The sequence below is a fragment of the Leptodactylus fuscus genome, chromosome 9 (assembly GCF_031893055.1).
Source record: "Leptodactylus fuscus isolate aLepFus1 chromosome 9, aLepFus1.hap2, whole genome shotgun sequence".
Lineage (NCBI taxonomy): Eukaryota > Metazoa > Chordata > Amphibia > Anura > Leptodactylidae > Leptodactylus > Leptodactylus fuscus.
Genome location: NC_134273.1, coordinates 43758971 through 43784528, shown reverse-complemented (window position 1 = coordinate 43784528; position 25558 = coordinate 43758971). Strand labels below are relative to the sequence as shown.

The window sequence follows — 25558 nt, the reverse complement described above, 5'->3', positions numbered from 1 at the left end:
TCAGCTTTATTTAGATTCTTGATAAATGCTGTTTCATGAAATTCTAACCATAAATGTAAATAAAATAACCATTATCATAAAAACAGCAGGACCACTGTATAAGCAATACTACCTCTATGCTGTCCCGGCTACTACTTGGATCACCCCCTCTATCTCATTGATTGTAAACTCTTGAAAGCAGGGCCCTCAATCCCACTGTATGAACTGATTTCTTACTCTGTCTCATTTTGTCTGTACTTTTTGTAAAGTAATGCAGAATATACTGTTGCTATATAAATACAATGTATTAGCTTAATTAGTATTAACTCTTTCATGCCGCTGTCTAGTTTCATTTTTGTATTCCTGGTCTCCCCCCCCCCCATTCCTAGAGCCATAATTTTTTTATTTTTAAGTCAAATAATGGCTTATTATTTGCAGGACAAATTGTACTTTGCAATGGCTTGATTCAATATCCTGCACAATGTACTGGGAAGCCGGAAAAAAAATCTGAATGAGGTGGAATTTAGTATTTGTAATTTTTGATACATTAAATTTTTTTTTTTTTTTTTAAAAAAAAGTGGCAAAATAGATAAAAAAATTTGTGTCGCCATGCTGTGACACCTGTAACTTTTTTAAATTTTTGTGTGCAGAGCTGAGTAAGGTGTCTTTTTATGATGGACAAGATAACGTTTTAATTGATACCATTTTGGAGAAGTTCTTATGGTTTGATCTCCTTTTATTCTATTTTTATAGGAGGCAAAGTGTTGAAAAAAAAATCACCATTTAGATTTTTTCCCTCCTATGCAGTGGCGTAACTACCGTGGTAGCAGCAGTAGCAGCTGCCACAGGGCCTGGGCCATTAGGGGGCCCAGTGACAGCCGCTACCGCTGCGTTTTTTTTTAAATAGGCTGTTACGGGCCCTATTCACTTGCCGATCCTGGCTGGGTCGGGATCGGCAAGTGACACCGCGGGCCCCACAGGGGCTATCATTATACTCGGGGGTCTTTGCAGACCCCCGAGTATAATGACCGGCGGATCGGGAGAGGTAATAAACATAAAAAACTGTTACTTACCTCTCCGCGATCCTGCCAGGCCTCCGTCCTACTGTTGTCTGACGTCTCTGACGTCACATGAACCCGGCATGCTTCCCGGGTCATGTGACGTCCGACGTCATTAACGAAGGACGCGAGCACAGGAAGACAGCACAGCACAGGAGCCGGGGAACAGGTAAGAAGCAACAGTGGCTTTTTTTTAATGTTTTTATTCCCTGAGTCTCCGATTATTATACTCTGGGGTCTGAAAAGACCCCAGAGTATAATAATTGTTTATGGGTGTCCACAGAGGGACATAATACTGTGTGCAGGGGCCACTATTGGGGTTAATACTGTGTGCAGGGGCCACTATTGGGGTTAATACTGTGTGCAGGGGCCACTATTGGGGTTAATACTGTGTGCAGGGGCCACTATTGGGGTTAATACTGTGCGCAGGGGCCACTATTGGGGTTAATACTGTGTGCAGGGGCCACTATTGGGGTTAATACTGTGTGCAGGGGCCAGTAAGGGACATAATAGAGTGCGGAGGAGGGGGTCGGTCGAGGTCTTCGGCGTCAGTTGGGATGGGGGGGGGGCATGTCAAAAGTTCGCCACGGGGCCCCGCCATTCCTAGTTACGCCACTGCCCCTATGCCATTCACTGTATGGATTTCTATTTTAATGCTTTGGATATTTTGGCGCACGGGGATACCTAAAATATTTGTTTATTATTGTCTATTTATTTTTATATGTGATCTAGGGGAAAGGGGGGATTGGAACTTTTATTTATTTATTTTTTATATACTTTTAGAAACATTTTTTTCTTTTTCTTTTCAGACCCTCAAGGGACCTTGAACCTTAGGGGGTCTGATCGTTCATACTATTCACTGCAATAGTAATATATTACAGAGAATAGTAAAATACATTGTCTTCTATTATATGCTGACAGAGGGAAATAATGACAAGCCTCGGAGCCTTCTATAGGCTTCCAGTTGTCATGGTAACCAATCTTTGCCTTCTGATTAAAATCTGGAAGGCCGCAATCGTTAAAAGATGGCAGCGCCCATGGTGCACTTTAGATGCTACAGTTGTGTTTGACTGCAGCATCCAAAGTGTTAGCAGCTGCTCTTTTCCTGTTCTCGCTGAGTTCCTGAGCTCTCTCCTTATATCCTCTTCATGCATAATGATGTAAATTAACATAGTTATGTGCAAAAGGGTTAAACTAAATATTAATGAAATCTTAAATTAACAAGTAACTACACTATAGAAAAGAAATTATCTACCTGTGTAGTACTGTATAAAATGGATGAACTGATGATTGAAGTGTATCTTATGCTCCCTCATTTAGTTTTTATTGCTGTGCCTCCCAGTTGTGGGGGTGTCGGCGTGGTTTACCCATTTGGCACATTCTAAATGGATGGTGATTGAAGTTGTGGCTAGCCCCATACCAACCTAATTTCCCCCTCTGGTCGAACTCTCATAGTCCACCATACTTGTGCCACCTACTTTCCTTTGTCCACTACATGTTCCTTTGTGACAGCCTTTTTCCTTTGCACTTTCCACTGGGGCTAACAGTGATGGTTTCAGGTACTTGGCTTAGGGCAGGCCTTTCCGCTTTGCTGATACTATAAATTATAAAACGCTTCCTCCTCTCATTTACTGATTTGCATGCTAAGTTTAACCTTCCCTGTACTAGCGAGTTCTCTTGCATTCAGATTTCCCACTTAGTTTATATCAGTTTCCATGAATTTGGGTTCCTGCACCCATGGATTTTCAGAAATTTTGTAAAATTGACTGTGCCACAGCTGGCCTGATGTCAGACATATATGGGATTCTCTTGGACCCAGGCCCTGATGCGATATCTAAACACCCTCATAAGGAAAAATGGGAGGGCTATCTAGGAGAGACTTAGTCTGACTTGTCCTGCACTTTGATATGGAGACAAGCAGAAAAGACCATTCCCTGTATCACATACAAAGAGAATTTCTATAAGATATTGATGCACTGGTACCATACCACAGCATTGCTCCATTCTTTCAATGCAGCTATGCTGAATAATTTTTGGTTATGCAATTTTCATCAGCCTTACTGGCGACAGGTTCAAGCATTAAAGGGGTTTTCCGGGCAGATTTTTTTTTAAAAAAATAGGTCTGTTAGTGCTAGTGATGGGTTAATAAGTACACCCATATACCTTTAGCAGTGTTTAGAGTGATTTCTGGGTGTCTCTGTTTGCTGCTGCATCCTCTGCATTTGTTTAGATGCTGTTCGCTTCCTGCTGTGCAGCTTCCTGTGTAGCTTCTACACTAGTTCCCTCTCACTTAGACCCCCCTCCTCCTCTCTCACTCCGTTACAAAACCCTCCATATCACTAAGCCTAGCCCCTCACACCCTGCTTGTCTCACTAAGCCTAGCCCCTCCCACTATCACTCACTGGTGATCCCACCCATTACTATCCCTTCCCACCCACACTATTTCACTAAGTTTATCGATCCCACCCGTTAATAGCCTCTCCCACCCTTCCCCATCTCCCTGGCTAACCTATTCTGTCCACTGCTAGAAGACAGGAAGACAGGGAGGAGTCGTCCCCGGACACAGGAAGGTTTGGTAAGTATTAACGGAGATAGGCTAGGGGGAAGAGTAATGGTGACGTTCCGTCTCAGAAACGATGAAACGGAACGTTACCAGGCTATCAGAAAGTGTCCCTGGGGTTTGCCTCCCACTACTCCCTAAAATGTACATACTCAACATGCCCCCTCAGCTGCCCAAGGCTAATCTATGTACTCACCTCAGCCAGGTGTCTTGTAACTAAACACTAGAGGTGGACTCAACCACCCCCCATCACTTGAAGAGCTATGTACACTAAAAGTAGAGAGTTCCAGTCATTTAAATACCTGTTAGCTCTGAATAATAAGGAGGAGACATTTCATACGGTCTGGGGACCTTGGGATACATTTTGGACACTCCACAATTTCCAACCCGTGGAGGTATAAATTTCTTATTTCCTTCCTTCTTTGTGTTGATAGTTGGTGAGGCACTGTGCTTCCTTTCCCCCTTCCTGTCGCTCATGTTTTTTTTTTTTTTTTTAATTGAAATTTTCAACAAAATAACAAAGAAATAAGTACAAAGGCAGCTGTCAAAACATTAGACAACAGTCAGTGCAAACAACCGGCCAATAAAGCTGCAAAGGCGGAATAACAGCAAATCAGTAACAAAAACAGAGGAGATGGGGGGGGGAAGAAGACTAAAGAACAGACTGAAAACACTGGGGAAAAAGAGGGGTAGTGAGAGGAAGGGGGGGGATGAGAGATCAGAGACCATTAGTAGAACAATAGGAATCCCAAGGTGCCCATACAGCTCGGAACTTCTTCACAGTATTGTTCAGAGAAGACGTAAGGGACTCCAAGCATTTAATATCCTTAATACGGGCCAGGAGAAAGGGGAGTAAGTGCGGTTGGGTAGACTTCCACTGACGGGCTATGAGGGTTTTAGCCGCAGTGCATACATACAGAAATAACAAGGACGAAGTTTTGCTCAGAGAGCGGGGAGGGTGGTTAAGGAGGTAGACCAACAGATCCAGTGGAAGAGCGTGAAGGAGTACATCCTCCAGCAGGGACTTAACCTCAAGCCAGAAAGTAAGAATCAAGCAGTAGTCCCAGAAAATGTGACAAAGAGTCCCGAGGCCAGAGGGGCATCTCCAACAGACCGAGGGAACATTGGGGTTAAGGGTGTGGAGGAGAGCTGGAGTATAATACCAGTGGAACAGGATCTTATACTGGGTCTCATGATAGGTGATACAAGTAGAGGATTTGATGGCCCGAGACCATATGATCTGACACTGAGGTAAGGATATCTGCCTTCCCAAGTCAGAAGACCAACGAGTCATATATCTGTGAACCTGAGGGGTCCATCCCTCCGGAGAGGACAGCAACTGGTAAATATCAGAAATCAACCCTTTAGTGGAGGTGCCAGCAAGGCACAATCTCTCAAAACCGGTAGGGACGGAGACCTGCAGAGCTCCAAAGATAGTGAGCAAAAAGTGTGAGATCTGCTGATAATGAAACCACTCTGAAACCGGCATATGTAAAGTAGCAGTGAAGTAAGCAAAGGGCCTGAGCTCCAACGAAAAAGGGTCAATAAGATCAGCCACATGGAATAAACCCAGCCCACCCCAGAAACACACCATGGGAGACCTAAGCCCCTCTGTCTCTCATGGTTAATGTCTTGTGTACCCCTTCTAGATCTATTTTTAACATGCTAAGTAATCCTATACATCTTTGTCACCTTCATTTTACCTCTATTTTCCCTTTTTTAGCTCATATACTGTTTCCTTACCTTTTACTACCTTTGTATATTTTGTTATTCTTGTAAATGTGTGAAAACTTTAATGAAAATTTCAATTAAAAAAAAAGTGCATCTCAATACACTTCTATTTTCTCTGTGGTCATCGCACATTAAGACCTATCAATGTTCATTTTAGGACTGGAAGCAGAGGAAAGCGCTACAACTACAGGCGAAAACAGCTGCTCTGGCACGATGAACCGAGAAGCTCAAATGCATATGGAGAACTAAAAGTTGTTTTTCTCAGGAGAAAGACTGCATTTTGACACCAAAAAATATTTTAATTATTTCATTAACAGCCCCTATAACACCATATAGACTCCTATCTACAATATCATTGATTGGAAGTTTTTTTTCCGGCAGAAGGAATTTAGGAGTATCCCCGTGGTGGTCTACACAATGGTATGGTGAAAGGATACAAGATCACTTGCTTAGCCTTACCAGATCATCAGTGCAAAAATTCCTTAAATGCTGCTCCAGATGTGCAATCTTTTGGCTTACTGATTCCATAGAGCCAACCAGGAACGCTGACAAGTACATTAAAGGTAACATTTATTATGGATTCTGGAATATGTTTTTGTCCACCATTTGTAGTTAATACTTACATATATACAGGACTGGGAGATAAATAATTGATGGCAAAAATTACTGGTCTAAGGTCTGTAAAAAAGGTTAGGACTGGTGTCTATATATCGACTTAGGGGGTCTGGAATCTGTTCTGTTTTTATTTTAGGCAGCGCAGCACAGAAGGAGGTCATTTGTACTATTTGTAATTCATATGCTGTAGTTTCTGGACATGTTCTATATGAATGAGTAGGACATATAGGAGACATTTTGCACTTACACTGCTATTTCTTCCCTGCTGACCCTTCCTACTAACTGTCAATTATGAATATCGCAATCTAGTCAACATGTTTTTAGTTACTTCTGCTGTCGGAGCCCAAGTAACCAGCTTTAACCTGTAGCAATTGTTTAACGTGCCATGAAGAATATTCTTCTATCCTGACCACTATTCTGACCAATAATGAGTGTTTTAGCCTCATTGTGCATTCAGTCTGACTGCAGTCACTGCCTTAATAAAGTTGTGTCATTTAATGGATGGGACAAATCTACAGTTCCATTCACTTCAATGGGAGAGCCGGAGATAGCAGAGTGCTCTAGTTTGGCAATATTCAGCACTCCCATTGAAGTGAATGGGAGCATGGATGCATAACCTTCCAGCACAGACAAGACTGCATTCAGGTTGTCTGAAAGCACAGTGGGGGTAAAACACCTCTGTTCTCTGGACTGATTGGAATACCATAGACAAAGAATATTCTTTGTGGCATAACCCCTTCAATTTACATGCAGAGGTTTTTTTTACCCTTTGATCTTTTGATTAGTTAGTTTATACAGGTAATCCACACCTGTAACTCCAATGTGTGGAAAACACCAGATCAGCATCATGAAGAAAGATGAGGATGCAAACCAGATATAAACTCTTAAAATATTTCATCTTCTAAAATCCATATGAGGCAGTAATCACATATGCATTTCAAGTTACAGCTTAACCCTTAATGAAATATAAAAAATAAAAAAAAATTTGAGTTGTCTTCAGTAGTTGATACTTTTATTAATGGCTAACTAAAAATGATGACATATTGCGAGCTTTCGGGATATCTAAAACGATCCCTTTATCAGGCTGGTATAACACAATAACTGAAGGCAAACATATTGATAAAGGAATATATTGTCAGCTGCTATTCCTGTATAAATATGCTTGCCTTCAGATATTGTGTTATACCAGCCTGATAAAGGGATCGTTTAGTTATCTCGAAAGCTCGCAATATGTCATCATTTTTAGTTAGCCATTAATAAAAGTATCAACTACTGAAGACTCCTCAAAAATTTTTGTATTTTTTATATTTCATATCCAGTGGCTAACATGGTACAAAGATATTTTATCTTAACCCTTAGACATGGTGTTAGTGCCACTATCATTGCCATGTGTGCATTTTTCAGGGCCCTGCCATTCAAGCGTTTTTATCTGATATTGGACTCTCCTTTCATCATCTGCTATATATTTTTTTTTTTGGGTGTTCATAGCATTTTGCATTACTGCACATAGTTGTGCCTATAGGCTTGTTCCACTTTTCTCGCATTTTTAGCAATTAATTCACTAAATGACTTACTTGCCATTTGGCACAATTTATTATTATGATAGCAAACACTTTTTAATGCAGAAAAATGTTATCAGAAACAATCATTTTTAAAGGGGATTTCTGTGCGTTCCATATTGATGACCTATGCTTAGGATAGGTCGTCAATATCTGATTGAAATGGCAGCAGTGGTGTTCTGTTAATTTGTCATGTGGCATGTTTGCAGTTCAGGTCCATTCCAGTGAATAACACTGAGCAGCAATACCAACCATGGCCTCTATGCAATGTATGATGCTGTGTTTGGTATTGCTTGTCCAAACACTGTGTTATCTTCAAACATCTGATTTTTGGAAGTTCAGGATGTTGATATAATATTGATGAGCTATCCTAAGAATAGGTCATTAGCATTAAAGAGGTATTCCCATAACTCCCATAGCTCTCTTCACTTTCCTGGTTTTCTCGGCACATTGGTGGGCGGGGTTTCACTTGCTCTGCTATCTGCTATGTTGGTTGTAAATGCATTACCACAGTATAAAGCTGATGTGGAAACTGATGTAGCAGAGCTGGATTTGAGTCAGCTTGTATTACATACCCCTGACAAAGACCTAGTGGTCGAAACGTGCGTCGGGCGTCCGGCCCGTGGACACTGGATACCTGGTCACACTACATTATCCCATTATGGGTGAGCAGTTAGTACTTATTGATTCAGTTCATATATTTTCATTTGCCTGTATATCACCTTCTTGCTCTTCTTGGGGTTTAATTGTTATTCTCTGCTCTATATATGTACAGTCCTATGAAAAAGTTTGGGCACCCCTATTAATCTTAATCATTTTTAGTTCTAAATATTTTGGTGTTTGCAACAGCCATTTCAGTTTGATATATCTAATAACTGATGGACACAGTAATATTTCAGGATTGAAATGAGGTTTATTGTACTAACAGAAAATGTGCAATATGCATTAAACCAAAATTTGACAGGTGCAAAAGTATGGGCACCTCAACAGAAAAGTGACATTAATATTTAGTAGATCCTCCTTTTGCAATGATAACAGCCTCTAGTTGCTTCCTGTAGCTTTTAATCAGTTCCTGGATCCTGGATGAAGGTATTTTGGACCATTCCTCTTTACAAAACAATTCAAGTTCAGTTAAGTTTGATGGTCGCCGAGCATGGACAGCCCGCTTCTAATCATCCCACAGATGTTCAATGATATTCAGGTCTGGGGACTGGGATGGCCATTCCAGAACATTGTAATTGTTCCTCTGCATGAATGCCTGAGTCGATTTGGAGCAGTGTTTTGGATCATTGTCTTGCTGAAATATCCATCCCCGGCGTAACTTCAACTTCATCACTGATTCTTGAACATTATTCTCAAGAATCTGCTGATACGGAGTGGAATCCATGCGACTCTCAACTTTAACAAGATTCTCAGTGCCGGCATTGGCCACACAGCCCCAAAGCATGATGGAACCTCCACCAAATTTTACAGTGGGTAGCAAGTGTTTTACTTGGAATGCTGTTTTTGGACGCCATGCATAACACCTTTTTGTATGACCAAACAACTCAATCTTTGTTTCATCAGTCCACAGGACCTTCTTCCAAAATGAAGCTGACTTGTCCAAATGTGCTTTTGCATACCTCAGGCGACTCTGTTTGTGGCGTGTTTGCAGAAACGGCTTCTTTCTCATCATCTCCCATACAACTTCTCCTTGTGCAAAGTGCGCTGTATTGTTGGCCGATGCACAGTGACACCATCTGCAGCAAGATGATGCTGCAGCTCTTTGGAGGTGGTCTGTGGATTGTCCTTGACTGTTCTCACCATTCTTCTTCTCTGCCTTTCTGATATTTTTCTTGGCCTGCCACTTCTGGGCTTAACAAGAACTGTCCTTGTTGTCTTCCATTTCCTTACTATGTTCCTCACAGTGGAAACTGACAGGTTAAATCTCTGAGACAACTTTTTGTATCCTTCCCCTGAACAACTATGTTGAACAATCTTTGTTTTCAGATCATTTGAGAGCGGGCTGTCCATGCTCGGCGACCATCAAACTGAACTTGAATTGTTTTGTAAAGAGGAATGGTCCAAAATCCCTTCATCCAGGATCCAGGAACTGATTAAAAGCTACAGGAAGCAACTAGAGGCTGTTATCTTTGCAAAAGGAGGATCTACTAAATATTAATGTCACTATTCTGTTGAGGTGCCCATACTTTTGCACCGGTCAAATTTTGGTTTATTGCATATTGCGCATTTCCTGTTAGTACAATAAACCTCATTTCAATCCTGAAATATTACTGTGTCCATCAGTTATTAGATATATCAAACTGAAATGGCTGCTGCAAACACCAAAATATTTAGAACTGAAAATGATTAAGATTAATAGGGGTGCCCAAACTTTTTCATAGGACTGTATGTGTGGATGTTGGGCACACGCCATTATGTTTAATTCTCAGCTACATATACACTAATGAGTGACTATGTTCAGTACAATAATCAGACACTAGTATACATATATTCCTGAGAAGATATACATACATTTCTTATTTTTGAAATTTTCTTCGGCAAATGAGATATATTTAGATTCTGCTGCTTTTGTGTGACTTTAACGCCACCTTGTGGTGAATTTTTGTACTATGCTTTTGAATATATCACTCATCCTTTGATTCATAATATTTTGACCTTTTTGGATTGTAATATGTAAATTACCTTACAAGTACCAGTTTCCACTGGTTGCCGGTTTGTTGGGATAGAACCCTCCTTTATGTATTGTTGTCTTGTTAATTTTTAATGATGTTTAATAAAAATTGGTTTTATTTTTATACATTACTTTGAGTATTGTGTTTTTCTCCGTTTTTTCCGTAATACATACAGAGGTATCGGACTCCCTATCTCAGCCCTTATCAGCCAAATTCAATTAAACTGGCTGATAAGTGGAAAAGCTGAAGATAGACAGCTCAGAAATCTCGCAGCTCTCGCCTCCCCCCTCACCTATCTGAGGAGCTACATTGCTTGTCAGACATACACAGCTCAGAGCTGCTGCCGAGCACTCAGCCCCTCCCTCCCCTTTGAGAGCTTTTCATGGGACAACCCCTTTAAAATTCTACAAAAAAAAATGCTGTGGGAAAGACTGTGGTGGAAATGTACTGTGGGGTTTTTTGTGTGTTTTTTTTGCAACCTTTTAACCTAGAAAGTCCACAACGTTTTCCTCTGCAGACTTTCTGCCCTTATTATACCTATATGGAAATTGCCAGCGTTTCCGTAGGTATAATTGACATGCTGCGATTTTCAAACATTTTCACAGCAGTCTTTTTTCTGCAATGTGTGACTTTGCAGGTACTGGAACACACTGCATTTTTTGCTGTGGTGTTTTCCATTGCCAGGCGTATGGAGTGGATTAAGCAAAAGGGAGACGTATAAGAAATTCCTATATATTTCCCATTCCTTTGGTAGCCATTCTTGGCTTTGGCTCAAAAAACACAAAAGAATATGCAACAAAAAAGCTTAATTTTCGCAACGTGAGCCTCAATCAATTAGTGGAGAAATGACAATGGCATGTAATAACTTGTTTTTTGAGGGGTTTTTTATAGTTCAAAGAGAATGCCAAAGACCTAGAGTTGTAAAATGCAGCTGCTCAAAAGTTAAAGAGATAGATGAATGACAATGATTTGAAATGTTAGTAAAGTGCATTTTTTCAACATAGGATACAAGCTGGGGATTCTTGCACTGCTTTTTGTGCAGATTTTCTTCTCTTTTCCAGCTCCAAAGGATGTTCTGTCAAGTCCTCCACATACAGAGCCATAGGGGAATTCAGACAGTTGATTAAATCCATCATTCACCTAAGAACGAAATGCGAACAGGTCAAGGCGTATTACAGAGGTAAAGCTTATTCACTGATTGATGAAAAGGTCTAGAAATAATGTCTGCCTGAAATTTTACAACTTGTTTTATCCCATAAATCCAGTGCAGGTCACCTAGGTAAGGTCTGTAATATATTTTTATTAAAGAAAAATGCTATAATATTTTCCACCTTCCTCCCCTGTACCTATCACTGTCTCTAAATAAACTTTACATCTATACTCCAATAGTGCCAAAACAAACAGCAGACAGATAAGGTAAGATGGCTAAAGCGCCACTTGAAGATTGAATCGTCTTCCCCCTATCTGTTTAATCTGCGTATGGTCTAATAAAGTATTTTGATTCAGATACATCGGCAGTGCAGGAGAAGACGGGAAGGAAAAACAACATTAGGCTGAGGCCCTACGGGCCGTAATCGCAGCGCTGAAGTGCTGCGGAAAGAACCGTGGCATGAACGCACAGCAGTTCTTTCCACTGCGCTTTCAATAGAAAGTTCGCTGAGTTTTCCTGTGGACTTTCTGCGCTTCTGTAGATATAATTGACATGCTGCGATTTGCAAAGCCGCAACGGCTTTGCAAATCGCAGCGTGTTCACACTGCGTTTTTTTTTTCGCAAAGTGGGCATGGGATTCGCATGAATCACATCCCCTTTGCTTGCACAGTAAAACGCCGCAATTTTTCCGGCAGCGTCTCCGCTGCGGGCAAATCGCGGCGTTTACGTCCCATGGGGCCCCGGCCTCAATGAGTATTTTTCTAAATAACATACTTTATATTACAAAGTTTAATATTATCATCTGCACTATTGATATATAAGATAAAAAAAAGAAACTTTCAGTATAGATTCCCCTTAGTTTTCAAGAACTCTGCTTTCTGTTTTCTAGTGAAACTTTTAATTGTTTACTTTCAGGGATAAAAATCTGCCCTGGTCATGAGAAAGAAAGAGGTGCATGACTTGTTAGGCTCCGTTCCCACAGAGTAATGCGTCGCTCATTTAGACACGTATACACGTGTCAGAGCACGGCGCTTCAAAACAGATCCCATTGGTTTCAATGGGCACTGGCATACGTGCGCTACACATTGAAATCAATGGGTTACAAAGCCTCCCATTGATTTCAATGTGTAGAGTGCGTAAGCCGGCACCCATTGAAATCAATGGGATTTGTTTTGAAGTGCCGTGCTCTGACACGTGTATACGTGTCTAAATGAGCGGTGCGTTACTCCGTGGGAAGGGAGCCTTAGAGACAGCTATCAGGGCTGCACCATGTAACAAGCCATGCACTTGTGTGTTTATCAAATTACCTGGATGCATGACTTCAAATAGAAAGCTTGAAACCTATAAAGAGTTGAAAGTAGGAAACAACAATGTTCAAGATATTGTGTATATCAACTTTTGCAGACATCACTTATAAAGGCAATTTTACACTAAAAAAATTTATGAAAATGCATGACAATTTTCCTTGCATTTGCCATCACCTGCTGCACATGTACAGTGGATGCCAGCACTCCATTTAAATATAGAACCCATTCAATGCTGTAGGTAGGGGGTATCTGCTGTGTAAAGATGATGGTGAGATGGGACCACAGCATCTGAAACGTTAAGAAAACTTCCACTTACCGAACACCTCCAGCGCGGAAGAGATCACAGGTTTTTATCGTGAGTCATCAATAGATTCTCAAGCCTGCCATAACAAGATTGGTATTTTTCAAAGTAATTTAAGGGTGCATTCACACGATGTAACGTGCCGCGTGACCTGGCACGTATACGGCGTGTGAGATTTTGAGTGCCTTAAATGATCTCATTGATTTCAAAATCACGGCCGCAAAATAACGCGGCGTATACGATCCAGGCTCCCACCGAAATCAATGGGAGCTTTTACGGCGCTCAAAATCTCACACGCCGTATACGTGCCAGGTCACGCGGCACGTTACTCCGTGTGAATGGCCCCCAAAAGTCACGCATTCCTCAAAGTAGTATCAAACTAATCATTGTGCCTCCCAGCTTCAACTCATCTGCCTCCGGAGGATGGGGGGGGGGGTCGCTGGATGGGGACTTAAACTGGGGACAAATGGAGGAGGACATTAAATCGTGCAAGTAGCTGGAGGGGAACATGTCCGCCTCTAGTTTCCCCAGTGTAATGTCACACTCCAACTACCCCTGTGGCTTAATGTTCCTCTCTAATTTCCTCAGTTTAAACTGGGACACCAGGAGACTCTGTGGCAATTGGAGGGGAACATTATAATGTGGGGGAATATAATGTTAGGGTAATTGTAATAGCATTATACTGTGTGAGGGCACAAAGAAAAATGGATGAGAATGGGTAGAGTCAACATATTAGTGGGCGGAGCTAAATTTGCAGCGGCGTGCATAGTGCGCCGCACATTCTAGCCCTCTTTTCTGACACAGTGCCCTGACTTCAACCCCATTGCACATGTTTTGAAAGAACTAGAACAGAGACTACAAGCCACACTCTCTCATCCAGAGTCTGACCTCACATAATGCTCTTCTGAATAGAAATTCCCATAGACGCACTCCAAAATCTTGTGAAAAAGTCTTTTAGAAGGAAAATGTTTTAGCTGCAAAGGTGAGACAAATATGGGAGCGCACACACACATATTACATTATATAGACATTTTAGGTATTTACTTGTTGACTCTTGCACATATACATTACATAGACAAAAGTAATTTACACCCCGGAGCTGTAATGGGTTTGGAAATTTGCTAACAATGCATACAATTAGGAATAAAGACTAAACAAAGGGGATTCAGGCTTCATGCACCGAGTGCGCAATCCCAATCCGAGTTTCTAGCTTTTTTCCTTTGACCCTACGACCCTTGGATAATATCTGATTGTTGTCTATTTTCCATTGAATTCAGGGGGCAGCTAGGACCCCAGAAAACCGATCTGAATAGGACATGCTGTAAAAATAGCAGAAGACATTTGGATTTGACATGTGCCTGAAGCTTTAGGAAGCTACAAACAAGTATATAGCCACTGATCTGTGAGCTCATGCAGGATGCTGAGGGTTAACCCCAAGCAGTGGCCCCCAACTCCTGTACTATGACTGGCTGTGTTATGCTGCCACCTGCTGGACATAGTCATTATTGCTCCTATATAAGAGAGAAGGGGGGATTATTGCAGCTTTCTGAGACCACCTATGAGGGCGCCATTCCCTCCGAACCCCTGTGCTAATATACCGGATTATCTCCCCCCCCCCTCATAGTCCATATATTCTATCCTAGACAGCCCGCGTATCATTACCTAACAGCGGAGAGGCCACCCTATCAATCTGGCGTCCCTGGCTACCAAAGCAACCTAGTGGACTATACCATGATAAATCCAGGTCTATTACTGCCTACTTTACAACCGTCATATTTTTATATTACATTTCCCATCAATTACTTATACTATGTATGTATATATATATTTATTATGTGTGGTAGCTGTTTCAGCCCTTCAATGACAATAGATCTTGTATCCCTTGTTATATTTAAAATGGTATAATCGAAAAGAGCAGGGCAGTTGAGCCTTAAAGCGTTGTTATAACAACGTAAGTTTGGGATCAAACCGTTTGTTCGAGGAGGGGTGGAACTACATGCAGCAAAGGTTTTGTATCTAGGTGCATTACAATCCTGGACATAAAAGACGTGATTGTACAAATTTATTGGTTGAATAAATCGTTGATAATTTACAGAATTCATTTTACATAGGTGCAGTTTAGGTTGGTAATATTACTTCCGCCCCCCTCCTTTCTTCAGTGGTTGGTTCCAGTGTTGTTTGCGCGTGCGCGGTGTGTATTCCGAGTAAATCTCGTTATACAGCGGTGTATTGGACAGACTGCTCATAGTGATCCGGGAGTCAGGTAATGTTATTGTGCACATAGAGGCGGGGGGCACTACTGAATGGATTTACTAATGGAGACTCGTATCTAGAGGGTCGCTGGTTATGGTTATCTCTGTCGCCAGTGACGATCATATACAAGGAACTAGAAACTGTGAAATACTGTACATAGCGAGTCTCTGCATTATACTGCTTGTGCTCTTTGTAAAGTTGTGGGACATACATAGATTTGGGGTGTATTCACACATGCGTATTTACTATTGAAATGACTGAAAGTAGCAGTAAATTGTTTTTGATAAACAATTTGATAAGTTTAACGAGAACTGATTTAGGCTCCACGGGACGTCCACAGCAAAAAAAGCATTGTGGGAAATCCGTGGCTGGAACGCATCGCGGTCCTTCCCACAGCACTTCAGACAGAGCGTTTGCAGAGTTCTCTTAGGCGGACTTTCTGTTACAATTATATCTATTGGGAAAACGCTGGTGGTAGAATTGACATGCTCCGATTTCCAAAGCCGCGCCATTTTTACCGCAAATTGGGTGTAGGATTCACTAGAATCCCATCCACTTTGCCCTTACTGTAAAATGCTGCGATGTTTCCTGTGGCATTTCCACCATCGGTAAATTGTGACATTTCCGTGCTATGGGGCCCCGGCCTTACAGCACATACTTTTCTGCAACAAACTACACTGCATGTGAATCCATCCTTGGAGAGTATCAGACTATTTGACTGAATCTTGTACATTGAGGTTTCTTACACTTGGGTGTTAAAGGGGGTTATCCAGCTTCCAAAAATTATCTGCAAATACATCCACAGCAGTGCTAAATCCTCACTGTTCCCTTCTGCAGCCTGTGCTTGGCTTTATTTTACTTGCTGCTCCTTGTATCACTGTTATTTACATGATGTGAATCTATGGAATTTTTTTTTTCAATTCCACCTCATTCTGATTTTCCCTCACTTCCCAGTACATTGTACAGAATAATAAATGGTACCAATTTGAAGTACAAATTTTCATGCAAAAATCAAACCCTCTTATGATTATGTAAACAGAAAATAAAATTGGTAAGTTATGGAATACAGGAAGTAGAGCACGAAAACACGAATGTGAAAAATGTCTGCGTCACCTGAGGGATAAAATAAAGTTAGGCTGGTGAACATTTTTGTAATAATCTTAATTAACCTAACACCCCCCCCCCCAAATTGACTTCTTTCAATGATAGAGCCCCTTAAATAATGACAGAAAGCTAGAAATAAGAGAAAGTGGGGTCAAATAATAACAGTAACCATATCAAAACCACAAATGTACATAGTGTGGGACATTACCGTGGTCAGCGCCTGCAAAACCTTGAATCCCAATGTTACTAAGAAGAGTCCACCATAGGGTTATGGACTAGGATTAGGAGGGAATATGAGTGGCATTATGTGTAGGGAGCAAACAGTGGGTATAGCTGAAAATCCCACCAGTTTCTCCACCCTTGAGCGCAGATATTGGTTGCCCCTGGTAAACTCTTCCAATTCTTGCCAAATCTTCCATTCTCTGCATATGAAGGACTTCTTGTAGCCATTCAGGATAGTGGGAGAGCAGGCTGTACACCAGAGGTTTTTGATTTAATGACCATGATCATACTGGTAAAATGTATAACAACATATGCTAGACATTACTGCACTTAAAAACTCCATGCAGTTCTTCAGCACAAAATTGCTGTGTAATCACAGCCTAAGTTGATTACAGAATACAGAGCAGCTGCTACACTATGCCAGGCGGTACCATGCAGGACAGTGATAGAAAGATTAAAGGGGCTGTATCAGCAAAATTTTGCTGTAGGAGCCCCACATATGCGTGAATAGCTTTTAAAAAGGCTATTCAGGCACCGCTAATGGTATCTTAAACCCCCCCCCCCCCGTTTTAAAATAATATCCTAAAATCTAACATGCTAATTATACTTATCGTGCACGGTGGGTGATCGTGCACTGTCCGACGTCCTCTTCTGGCACACCTTCCTCTTCTTTCTTCTTGCAGTGACGCCCTCTGGTCTTGGTTCTTCCCCGGCTTCATCGGCTTCTTCTTCTGGCGGGATTGGTTCAAATCCTGCGCGTGCGTAGTAGCACGATAAGTATAATTAGCATATTCATATTTTAAAACGGGGGGGGGGGGGGGGTGCGCTAAAATACCATTAAAATATCATTAGCGGTGCCTGAATAGCCTTTTTAAAGGCCTTTTTAAAGGTTATTCACGCATACATGGGGCTCATACAGCAAAATTTTGCTGATACAGCACCTTTAGAGGGGATGTCTGGGATAAAATGGAATTCCTGCACTAATCTAAATACCCTCCTCCGCTTCCTTTATAAATTACATACTTTAGCAAAAATGTATAGTTACCCATATCCCTGAGGCGGTCATGCGACCGTGTCAGGCACATTTTCTGAATATCCAGTGACATTCTATTACCTCAATACTCCATCCCATCATACTTACCTGTCTCCCTCTCCAGACTTCCCTACTGTGGGGACAGCTCTTCCTTTTCTTTGATTCTGCTGGCACATATGCAATAGTCCAAGCCTTGCGCTGTAGCGAGCACTCCATCCCTACTGTGCAGGCGCCGGAGGCACCTCTGGCCTGTGCACGTGCTGGTAGAGTTCAAGTTGTGGAGGAGCCGTCCCTGCAGAAGGGAAGTCTAGAGACAGGTAGGTGTGATGGGTTGGGCTGAGTTAGTTAGTTGGGATTGGCTAGTAGTTGGTGGGATAACTAGGGAGACAGGGAGGGAGTGAGTGGGAGGTAGTATGAGTCAGCCTGCAACTACCATGATGCATTGCATGAGATAAGACTCCAGGAAGCTATACCAAGTAAACAAATGCAGAGGATGCCAAGAAGCCCAGAAATCACTGGAAACACTGCTAAATGTATTTGGGTGCACTTATTAACCCAATAATATCACTAACATACCTTTTAAAAAAAACAAACAAAAACATTTGCCTGGAAAACTCATTTAATTGCTGAAGTTGAACTTTGGCTAAATACTGCTATGTTGCTCAGTCTTTTTACATTGTCTCCAAGCATCAGTTAAATCTATGCACAGAGAGTATGTTGCAGCGTATTCATTACTGATGATAAATTTTTCCACTTGACCAAATTACGTCTCAAATTCTTCCCCGGCCAGGCAGATTCCATGGGAGTTATCCGGCAGAAAATCAAGCATGACATTTATTCTGCTAGCTGAAAAAAATAAGTATTTGCTTCCAATTTAAATGAAGGGAGGCTGGTTTCAGTAGGAATATGGAGATTATTTGAGGCCTCAAATTCATGACCAAATTCTGCCGTTTGAACATCCCCTAATACAGGACTATTCGTTCCATCAAATCCGCTGAGACAGAGATTCCGAGCCAAGTCTGTGTGAGATTCCGAGCCAAGCCAGAACTAAGTTATGAGATGGATTTTCCTTTATCAATAGTAATTTAGTAATGTGAATTATTTCTTTTTCTGTTATAGGAATTTATAAGCAGCAAATATAGCTGTCTCGCACTGGAATCTACTTGGAAAATAGGCAAGATGCCTCTATTTGGAAACACCTTCAGCCCAAAGAAAACCCCTCCTAGAAAATCTGCATCACTTTCAAACTTACATGCAGTATGTGTTTTATATATTATGTGTTTTATTGCTATCTTTCTCTTTGTTTTTCATTATTTGTTGTATAGTGCAAGGATGGACAAGAATCCTAGGTAGATCAAGTTTGCCTTGCTTATTTACTTACATAAAGGCAATATATTCTACAGCGCCATTCACTTTTTCTAAAAACCTCAGTTGTCTTTGTAGTTTTTACAAATAGAAAGAAGATGGAATAAATATTGCAGTATTTTTCTCGGATCTTTGCCTATCCTCTAGAACAGTGGTTATCAAACTGTGGTACACGAAACCCAGGGGGTACACCACATAATCTCAGGAAGTACGCGCCACAACTGAAAAACAGTGGTCTGGAAATTACAGATATAGAAAGTGCTTAGATTCTGAGGCTCTCGGTAGTGTTAGTGCTCTTCAAGCCACCCACCGTCTTCAAACAATGAGGCTTAGAAGCACATGTCAGAAGACGATGGGTTCAGGTTAAATGGATGGTTCTCTACATCAGTGGGTAGTCTCTGCTATATAGAGAGGCCGCTTCTGATCTATGATCTGATGAGTGAAAAGCTGATGGAAGCTAAAAGACCCTTTTCTACCCATGGGAAACAGTCAGCATTTCCATAGGTATAATTGACATGCTTCGATTTCCAAAACTGCACAAGTTTGGAAATCGTGGCATGTCCACACCGCGGTTTTTACCGCAAAATGGGCATTGGATTCGCTAGAATCCCATCTACTTTTCCTTTACTGTAAAACGCTGCGATTTTTCCCATGGCGTGTCCGCTGCGGGCAAATTGCGGCGTTTCCGTCCTGTGGGGCCTCGGCCTTATAGTGTGTTCTTGTCACCATAAGCAAAAGGATTTGCTTGCTACTCTATGTATACCAGTTTGTTTTTTGTTGTTTTTTTTTCCTTGCTTGAGATCAGAAGCAAGAGCTGACATATGATGAACACCGCAGTGTCCATTAGCGGTACTTTTTTTTCACAAGGGGGAACTTGCGTTGAAAAGGTAGAAAGACTCTGTTCTAGAACCAGCCCTACCTGTGCTGCTGTGCGGTACTATCTTTTTGTTTTTAAAAGTTGGCTGAAAACTTGGGGAAATGCAAGATATTTACTGTGAGGAGCAGATGCTCTATAGCATTAAAAAATGTGACATGGAATCTAAATCAGAAAAAGAATCTGTTATTGCACAGGGAATACTAGTATTTGCCAACATAGACATGACAGAAGTCCCTAAGCATCTAGTATCTTGTACAGCCTTGTGATTTGTGTATTGCACTAGTTGCACAATACACACTATTATATTTAATCAAATAACTTACTAGATTTTTTTTTCCATTTTCTCTATTCCCCTCACCCTTCTAGCTGGATCGAACAACAAAGGAGGTGGAGCTTGGTTTGGATTATGGTTCCCCTAGCATCACTATTGCAGGGCAAAGTCTAAAGTTTGAAAATGGCCAATGGATAACTGGTAAGTAAGTTGTTAGCAGATTAAACCACCATCGTCCGAGATGGACCCAGTGAGTTTTTCGCCAATGCTTTCATTCGCTCTTGATATCTTCTTGACAATTTTTTGGTATCGGCAGCTGTTTTAAGGCTACATCCACAGGGATGTAATGATTTTTACTCACTGCAAAAACATATCCATATCACGTCATTGGTAATCACAGATTCGTAAAAAGACTTGTATGACCCCCAATTGGATGGGTGAATTTGCAGCATAAATACAGGGAGGAATAGGATTGGCTCCATATTGTGTGGTTTGTTTCTATGGCTTGGACACTGATCTGTAAAAACTACGGACTTGTGTATGGGTTGTCAGGGTCTGGGGTTGCTAGGTGGGGTGGCAAAGACACACAAGTCCAGACTCTTTAGTCTAAAACAAAGGTATAGTTTATTTCCACTCAAAAAGGTAGTGTAGCAACAAAAGGAAACAATACCAAAAATAAATACCTGCCCGGCTAGGCTCTAACTAAACACAGAATAGGTTACCTCACCTAGAATAACAGAAATCCAAAAGCCAGTAGAATCATTCAGGACACAGCTCCAAAAATATGACCTCTCAGTTTGCTCTCCAGCCAAGCTCTGCCCACAGTCTGCTGCTGGATGTATTCAGCTGTTGTGGTTTGCGTGCAGTTAAAGAAGACCTTTCATGACTTTGGGCACAGGCAGTTCCATATACTGCTGGAAAGCCGACAGTGCGCTGAATTCAATGCACTGTCGGCTTTCCCGATCTGTGCCCCAGGTAAAGAGCTAGTGGTGCCTGTACCGTAGCTCTTTACAGTCAGAAGGGCGTTCCTGACAGTCTGTCAGGAACTTCCTTCTCCACAGCAGCACCTATCGCGCTGTACAGTGTGAGCGGGGAGGAACGCCCCCTCCCTCTGCTCACAGTGCTCGTCCATAGATTAGTACTATCAGGAGGGGAGGGGGGCGTTCCTCCCCGCTCACACTGTACAGCGCGATAGGTGCTGCTGTGGAGAAGGAAGTTCCTGACAGAGTGTCAGGTATGCCCTTCTGACTGTAAAGCGCTACGGTACCAGAACCGATAGCGCTTTACCCAGGGCACAGATCGGGAAAGCCGACAGTGCGCTGAACTCAGCGCACTGTCAGCTTTCCTGCAGTATATGGAACTGCCTGTGCCCAAACCCATGAAAGGTCCTCTTTAACTGCATGTAAACCACAACTGCTGAATACATCCAAGATAAATCCACTTTCATTACTTTTAGTTTTAAGAAATTTGAAAATAAACGAATTTTCTAGCAAGTGCAAAAATGTTTTGTTTGTTTTATTAAACCCAGTAAAACACAAGAATTGCATTATTTCTGTAATTTTGGATCATGATCTACTCTAATACGTTGGTTCAATATTCTGGTCTAGTTTCTTCTAAGTAACAAAGAAACAATAAATACATACGTTTACTATTCCATGGTTTAATGGCCAAACCTAATGAAGTCATACGCTGGCAGAGTAAATAAGGCAAGCTTTATTCTTAGATATTATATAGTTTACTGTTGTATATTTAATAGAATCTGGTGGCACTGGATCACAGAAGGAAATCCAACGTCTTCGAAAGAGGAATCTTCAGTTGGAGGAGGAGAATAACTTGCTTCGATTGAAAGTAGAAATCCTGCTGGACATGGTAAAATGAGTTTGACTACAGTCACATCTACACTTTTAGATTTTCAGCATCATTTTTAAGAGATTCCCTCTTTTAACCAAATTTATAGCCATTAATGAGAGAGATTTCCTTTCACATGGAGAGCAGAATAAGACTATCACTAAGTTTGTGACCCCTAAACCAGCAGCATGTCCTTCATGCCGCCTGAGTGGAAGTCTCAAAACTGGGTGACTCTAGCGCCATCTGTGTTTCTGAACTGAAATTCTAAAAGTTGACATTAAAGGCAAATTGGTTGAAGTGACGATTTTGACTGGTGTTAGATAATAAGAAATATGCCATGAATGCTCATTCACAATGTAGGAGAGATTGATTGGTCAATTATTCACAGCCATTTGTCCTTTAGGTGGTAAGTGTATGGTGTTATTGGCCTTCAAGTGTGGTTTGTTTGTTTTTTGGGGTGGGGGAGGGGTGTATTTTATTGTCTGAAATAGAATATACGTGGCTGCATTACACAAGGGTAACCAACAAGCGCCATTTAGGGTTTCTTGTACAAACCACCCTCCAGGCTCGTCAACATGTAACATAATAACAATGCAATGGTAGACTTGCCTATATTATTTGATTATAGCTTGGTATCTTTCTTCATTGTATCAGTAACGCTTCGTTAACATGTGCGTTCAGCGCAGAGTCTGGCAGAAATTGCCGACAAAAAAGTCCAGCAAGGCCAACTGTTTGTCCAGCAATCTATATTTAGAATAACAATAGTCTAGGTAAGGGCAGTACATCATAATGTGAAGGCTGTATTTTATGTGATGTTTTCACTCTCTTTTTCCCTATAACATTAGCTATCTGAGGCGACAGCAGAATCTCACCTAAAGGATAAGGAGCTTGAAGAAATGAAGAGCTTAAGTGGGCGAAGGAAATGATTGGAATGTGTAAGAAGGAAACCCAGTGATGTAGGAAAAGCTGATGGACTCTCACCTGCTTTATACAGAAGACTGATAATGCTCCTCTCCTGATCAGAACTCGTGTGACTTTCATCTTATTTGTGAGGTTTCTTAATTTACTTCAGTGGTGACAGGCAGCAGGGCTGTAGTAGTCACCCTCAACATCAGTCCATTAGGCTAGGGCTTCAAAGCCATCTTGGCAGCAACATTCATTATGCGAATATCACACCAAGTTTTGCAGTGGCTGTCACAGCCAAGGTAACCATGTAACCCTAGCCTACATAACTAGTTCAGTTATTTATTTTGTAATCAATATTAAAGGACATTATCAATTTATAAGGTGTTACTTGACTAGATTAGGCAGGAAGGAACATTGGAAGATATTTTTGAAACGAAAACCTGTTTTTGTTGTCCAGAGCAACCAAGCACAATATAGCTTTTACTTTGTATCCTCTTGATAAATGAAAGCTGCTCTGTGATTGGATGCTATGGGCAACAAAGACAGGTTTTCCTTTAGACTGTTTCATAAATCTGCCAATTTATTAAGTAAATAGTTTGACTATTAAATATGAAAAAAAACCTGCTGATTATAAAAGCAATACTTTTTTATATAAATTATTAATTTGAATAAAATAATACTTTGAAATTTTTTTGATTTAGTTTCATAAATATTGAATGTTTCTTTTGTAAAGTTTGTGTGTTTGAATGTTTGTTTGTTCCTCAATCACACAAAAAACGCTGAACGGATTTGAATGAAATTTTGCACATAGTTTGTAACCTCGATTAAAACATAGGCTACTTTTTATCCCGGTAAATGACATGGCTTCAAGACTGTTATGAATTTATGTTCACATACTATATTAAACTGCTCTTGCAGCAGCTTATCTCAGGTTCTGATAAAGCCAGGTCTGTTATCTCTCTGTGAAAACACAGCTAACCCTCAGTCCATTCTGTACATGCATTTGCATATTATCTGATCTGCTCCAGGTAACATGCTGACACACTGGATGGAAAAACACCTTTAATCCAAATTGGCAGTTTGCTACTTTTAAACATTGCTAAAGGTATTCGGTTGCACTTATTCACCTATTAACCCTTTTCTGCATAATCACATTAATTTACATCATCATGCACGAAGGATCCACAGCTGACAGCTGCGAATGGTGCCGACACAGATCGCTGCTTTTAATACTGTAGATGCTGCGGACAAGCGACTGCAGCATCTAAAGTGCACGGCCAACCTCTTTGACGATTGCCACCCTCCAGTTCATCATTGCTTGTCATTATACCCCTTCTATTAAGACAATGTTTTATACTATTCACTGCAATATATTAATATTGCAGTGAATAGTATAAGCAAACAGACCCACCCCCACCCCCCTAGAATTCAAGGTCCCTAGGGAATCTGAAAATAAAAGAAAAAGAAAAAAGGTTTTTAAAAGTGTAACAAAAAAAAACCTCACAAGTAATATAAAAGTTCAAATCCCCCCCCTTCTCTAGATCACATATAAAAATTAATATTTATCTTGTGGTGAATGGCATAGTGGGGAAAATATCAAGATGGCGATTTATTTATACTCCAAAATGGAATAAAAAGAGATCGAACCATCAAGACTTCCCAAAATGGTATCAATAAAAATGCCATTATGTCCCACATAAGAGGCCATTCCCCGCTCCATACACATAAATATAAAAAAGTTACAGGTGTCAAAATTTTTCTATGTTTTGCATTTTACATTTTTGAAAGGTCTCAAAGCATTACAAATACAGGTAACATCATTTTTACCACATAGTAAACACCGTAAAAATTAAACCCATAAGAAATTAACACAAATGCGTTTTTTTTTTTTTTTTTCCAATTCCACCTCATTCAGAATTTTTTTATTCCAGCTTCCCCGTGCATTGTACAGGATATGGAATGGTTTCATTACAAAGTACAATTTATCCTGCAAACAATAAGCCATCAAGTACAGACAAAAACATACATTACAGAGAAATAGTCACTTCACAGAATTGAGGGCTCTGCTTGCAATCTATGATGTAGAGGGAGTGACACAAGTGGTATCAGGGGTGACCTAGGTGGTAACATTGCTTATTCAGTGGACTAGACGTTTCTTGTAATCGAGGTTACTTTCATCACGCATGTATAAAGCTGTATGAGCTGTGCCCTTTAATGTGTAGATGGTGCCTGGATATATACAGTTAGTCGGAAACTGCATCATACCCTCTGGGGTAATTCGAGAGTGTGAACAGAGAAGGGTTCGTTTTAGGCATTCTAACTGCGGAAGGGTTTACATTAGGAATTAATAGGGCCTGTCTGAAAAGATGTGTCTTCAGCTTGCACTTGAAGCTGTAGAAATTGGGAGTTAATCTGGTTGTCCGGGGTAGAGAATTCCAGACAAGTGGTGCAACTTGGGAGAAGTCTTAGATACGGCAGTGGGAGGTTCTGATAATAGAGCATGTTAGTCTTAGGTCATTCTTGGCTTTGGCTCAAAAAATCGCTGCAAAATCTGCAACAACAAAAAAAGCTGTGGGGGCTTAGCCTAAAAGTCACAAAGAGGTATAGTGAAAAATATTGGTTTATTTCATTACAATGGCATATATTAGGCAGCAAGTGAACAGTTCTTAAAGTTAATATGTTGGTATTGAGAAAAGGGATATATTTACTAATTTAACTTTACTAGTTTAATGTACTGTATACAA

The 25558-nt window shown here is 40.9% G+C and overlaps 2 protein-coding genes across 2 annotated transcripts in view; one reads left to right on the top strand and one right to left on the bottom strand.

Moving 5' to 3' along the window:
* The window catches only part of FAM227A (family with sequence similarity 227 member A), a 34770-nt gene extending 23460 nt beyond the window's left edge, over window positions 1-11310 (bottom strand). Inside the window, exons 1-2 of the mRNA XM_075286162.1 lie at window positions 11187-11310; window positions 5788-5873 (exon numbers count right to left, since the gene is read on the bottom strand). Coding sequence (XP_075142263.1) covers window positions 5788-5873; window positions 11187-11310 — 210 coding nt within the window. The remainder of the gene's footprint in view (window positions 1-5787; window positions 5874-11186) is intronic.
* A 3802-nt stretch (window positions 11311-15112) lies between these two features.
* CBY1 (chibby 1, beta catenin antagonist) lies at window positions 15113-23405 on the top strand. Its single transcript, XM_075287761.1, has 5 exons — window positions 15113-15198; window positions 18667-18804; window positions 20156-20261; window positions 21817-21929; window positions 22754-23405. Exons 2-5 carry the CDS (start codon window positions 18727-18729, stop codon window positions 22832-22834), a joined length of 378 nt encoding a protein of 125 aa, XP_075143862.1. The 5' UTR covers window positions 15113-15198; window positions 18667-18726; the 3' UTR covers window positions 22835-23405.
* Window positions 23406-25558: the final 2153 nt, after the last annotated feature.

What these genes read in the sequence shown, in the direction of transcription:
- CBY1 (XM_075287761.1), top strand. Translation starts at nt 18,727, where the DNA reads ATGCCTCTATTTGGAAACACCTTCAGCCCAAAGAAAACCCCTCCTAGA. An exon ending in CACTTTCAAACTTACATGCA is followed by an intron (nt 18,805 to 20,155) that starts GTATGTGTTTTA and finishes TCACCCTTCTAG; the next exon opens with CTGGATCGAACAACAAAGGA. An exon ending in AAATGGCCAATGGATAACTG is followed by an intron (nt 20,262 to 21,816) that starts GTAAGTAAGTTG and finishes TATATTTAATAG; the next exon opens with AATCTGGTGGCACTGGATCA.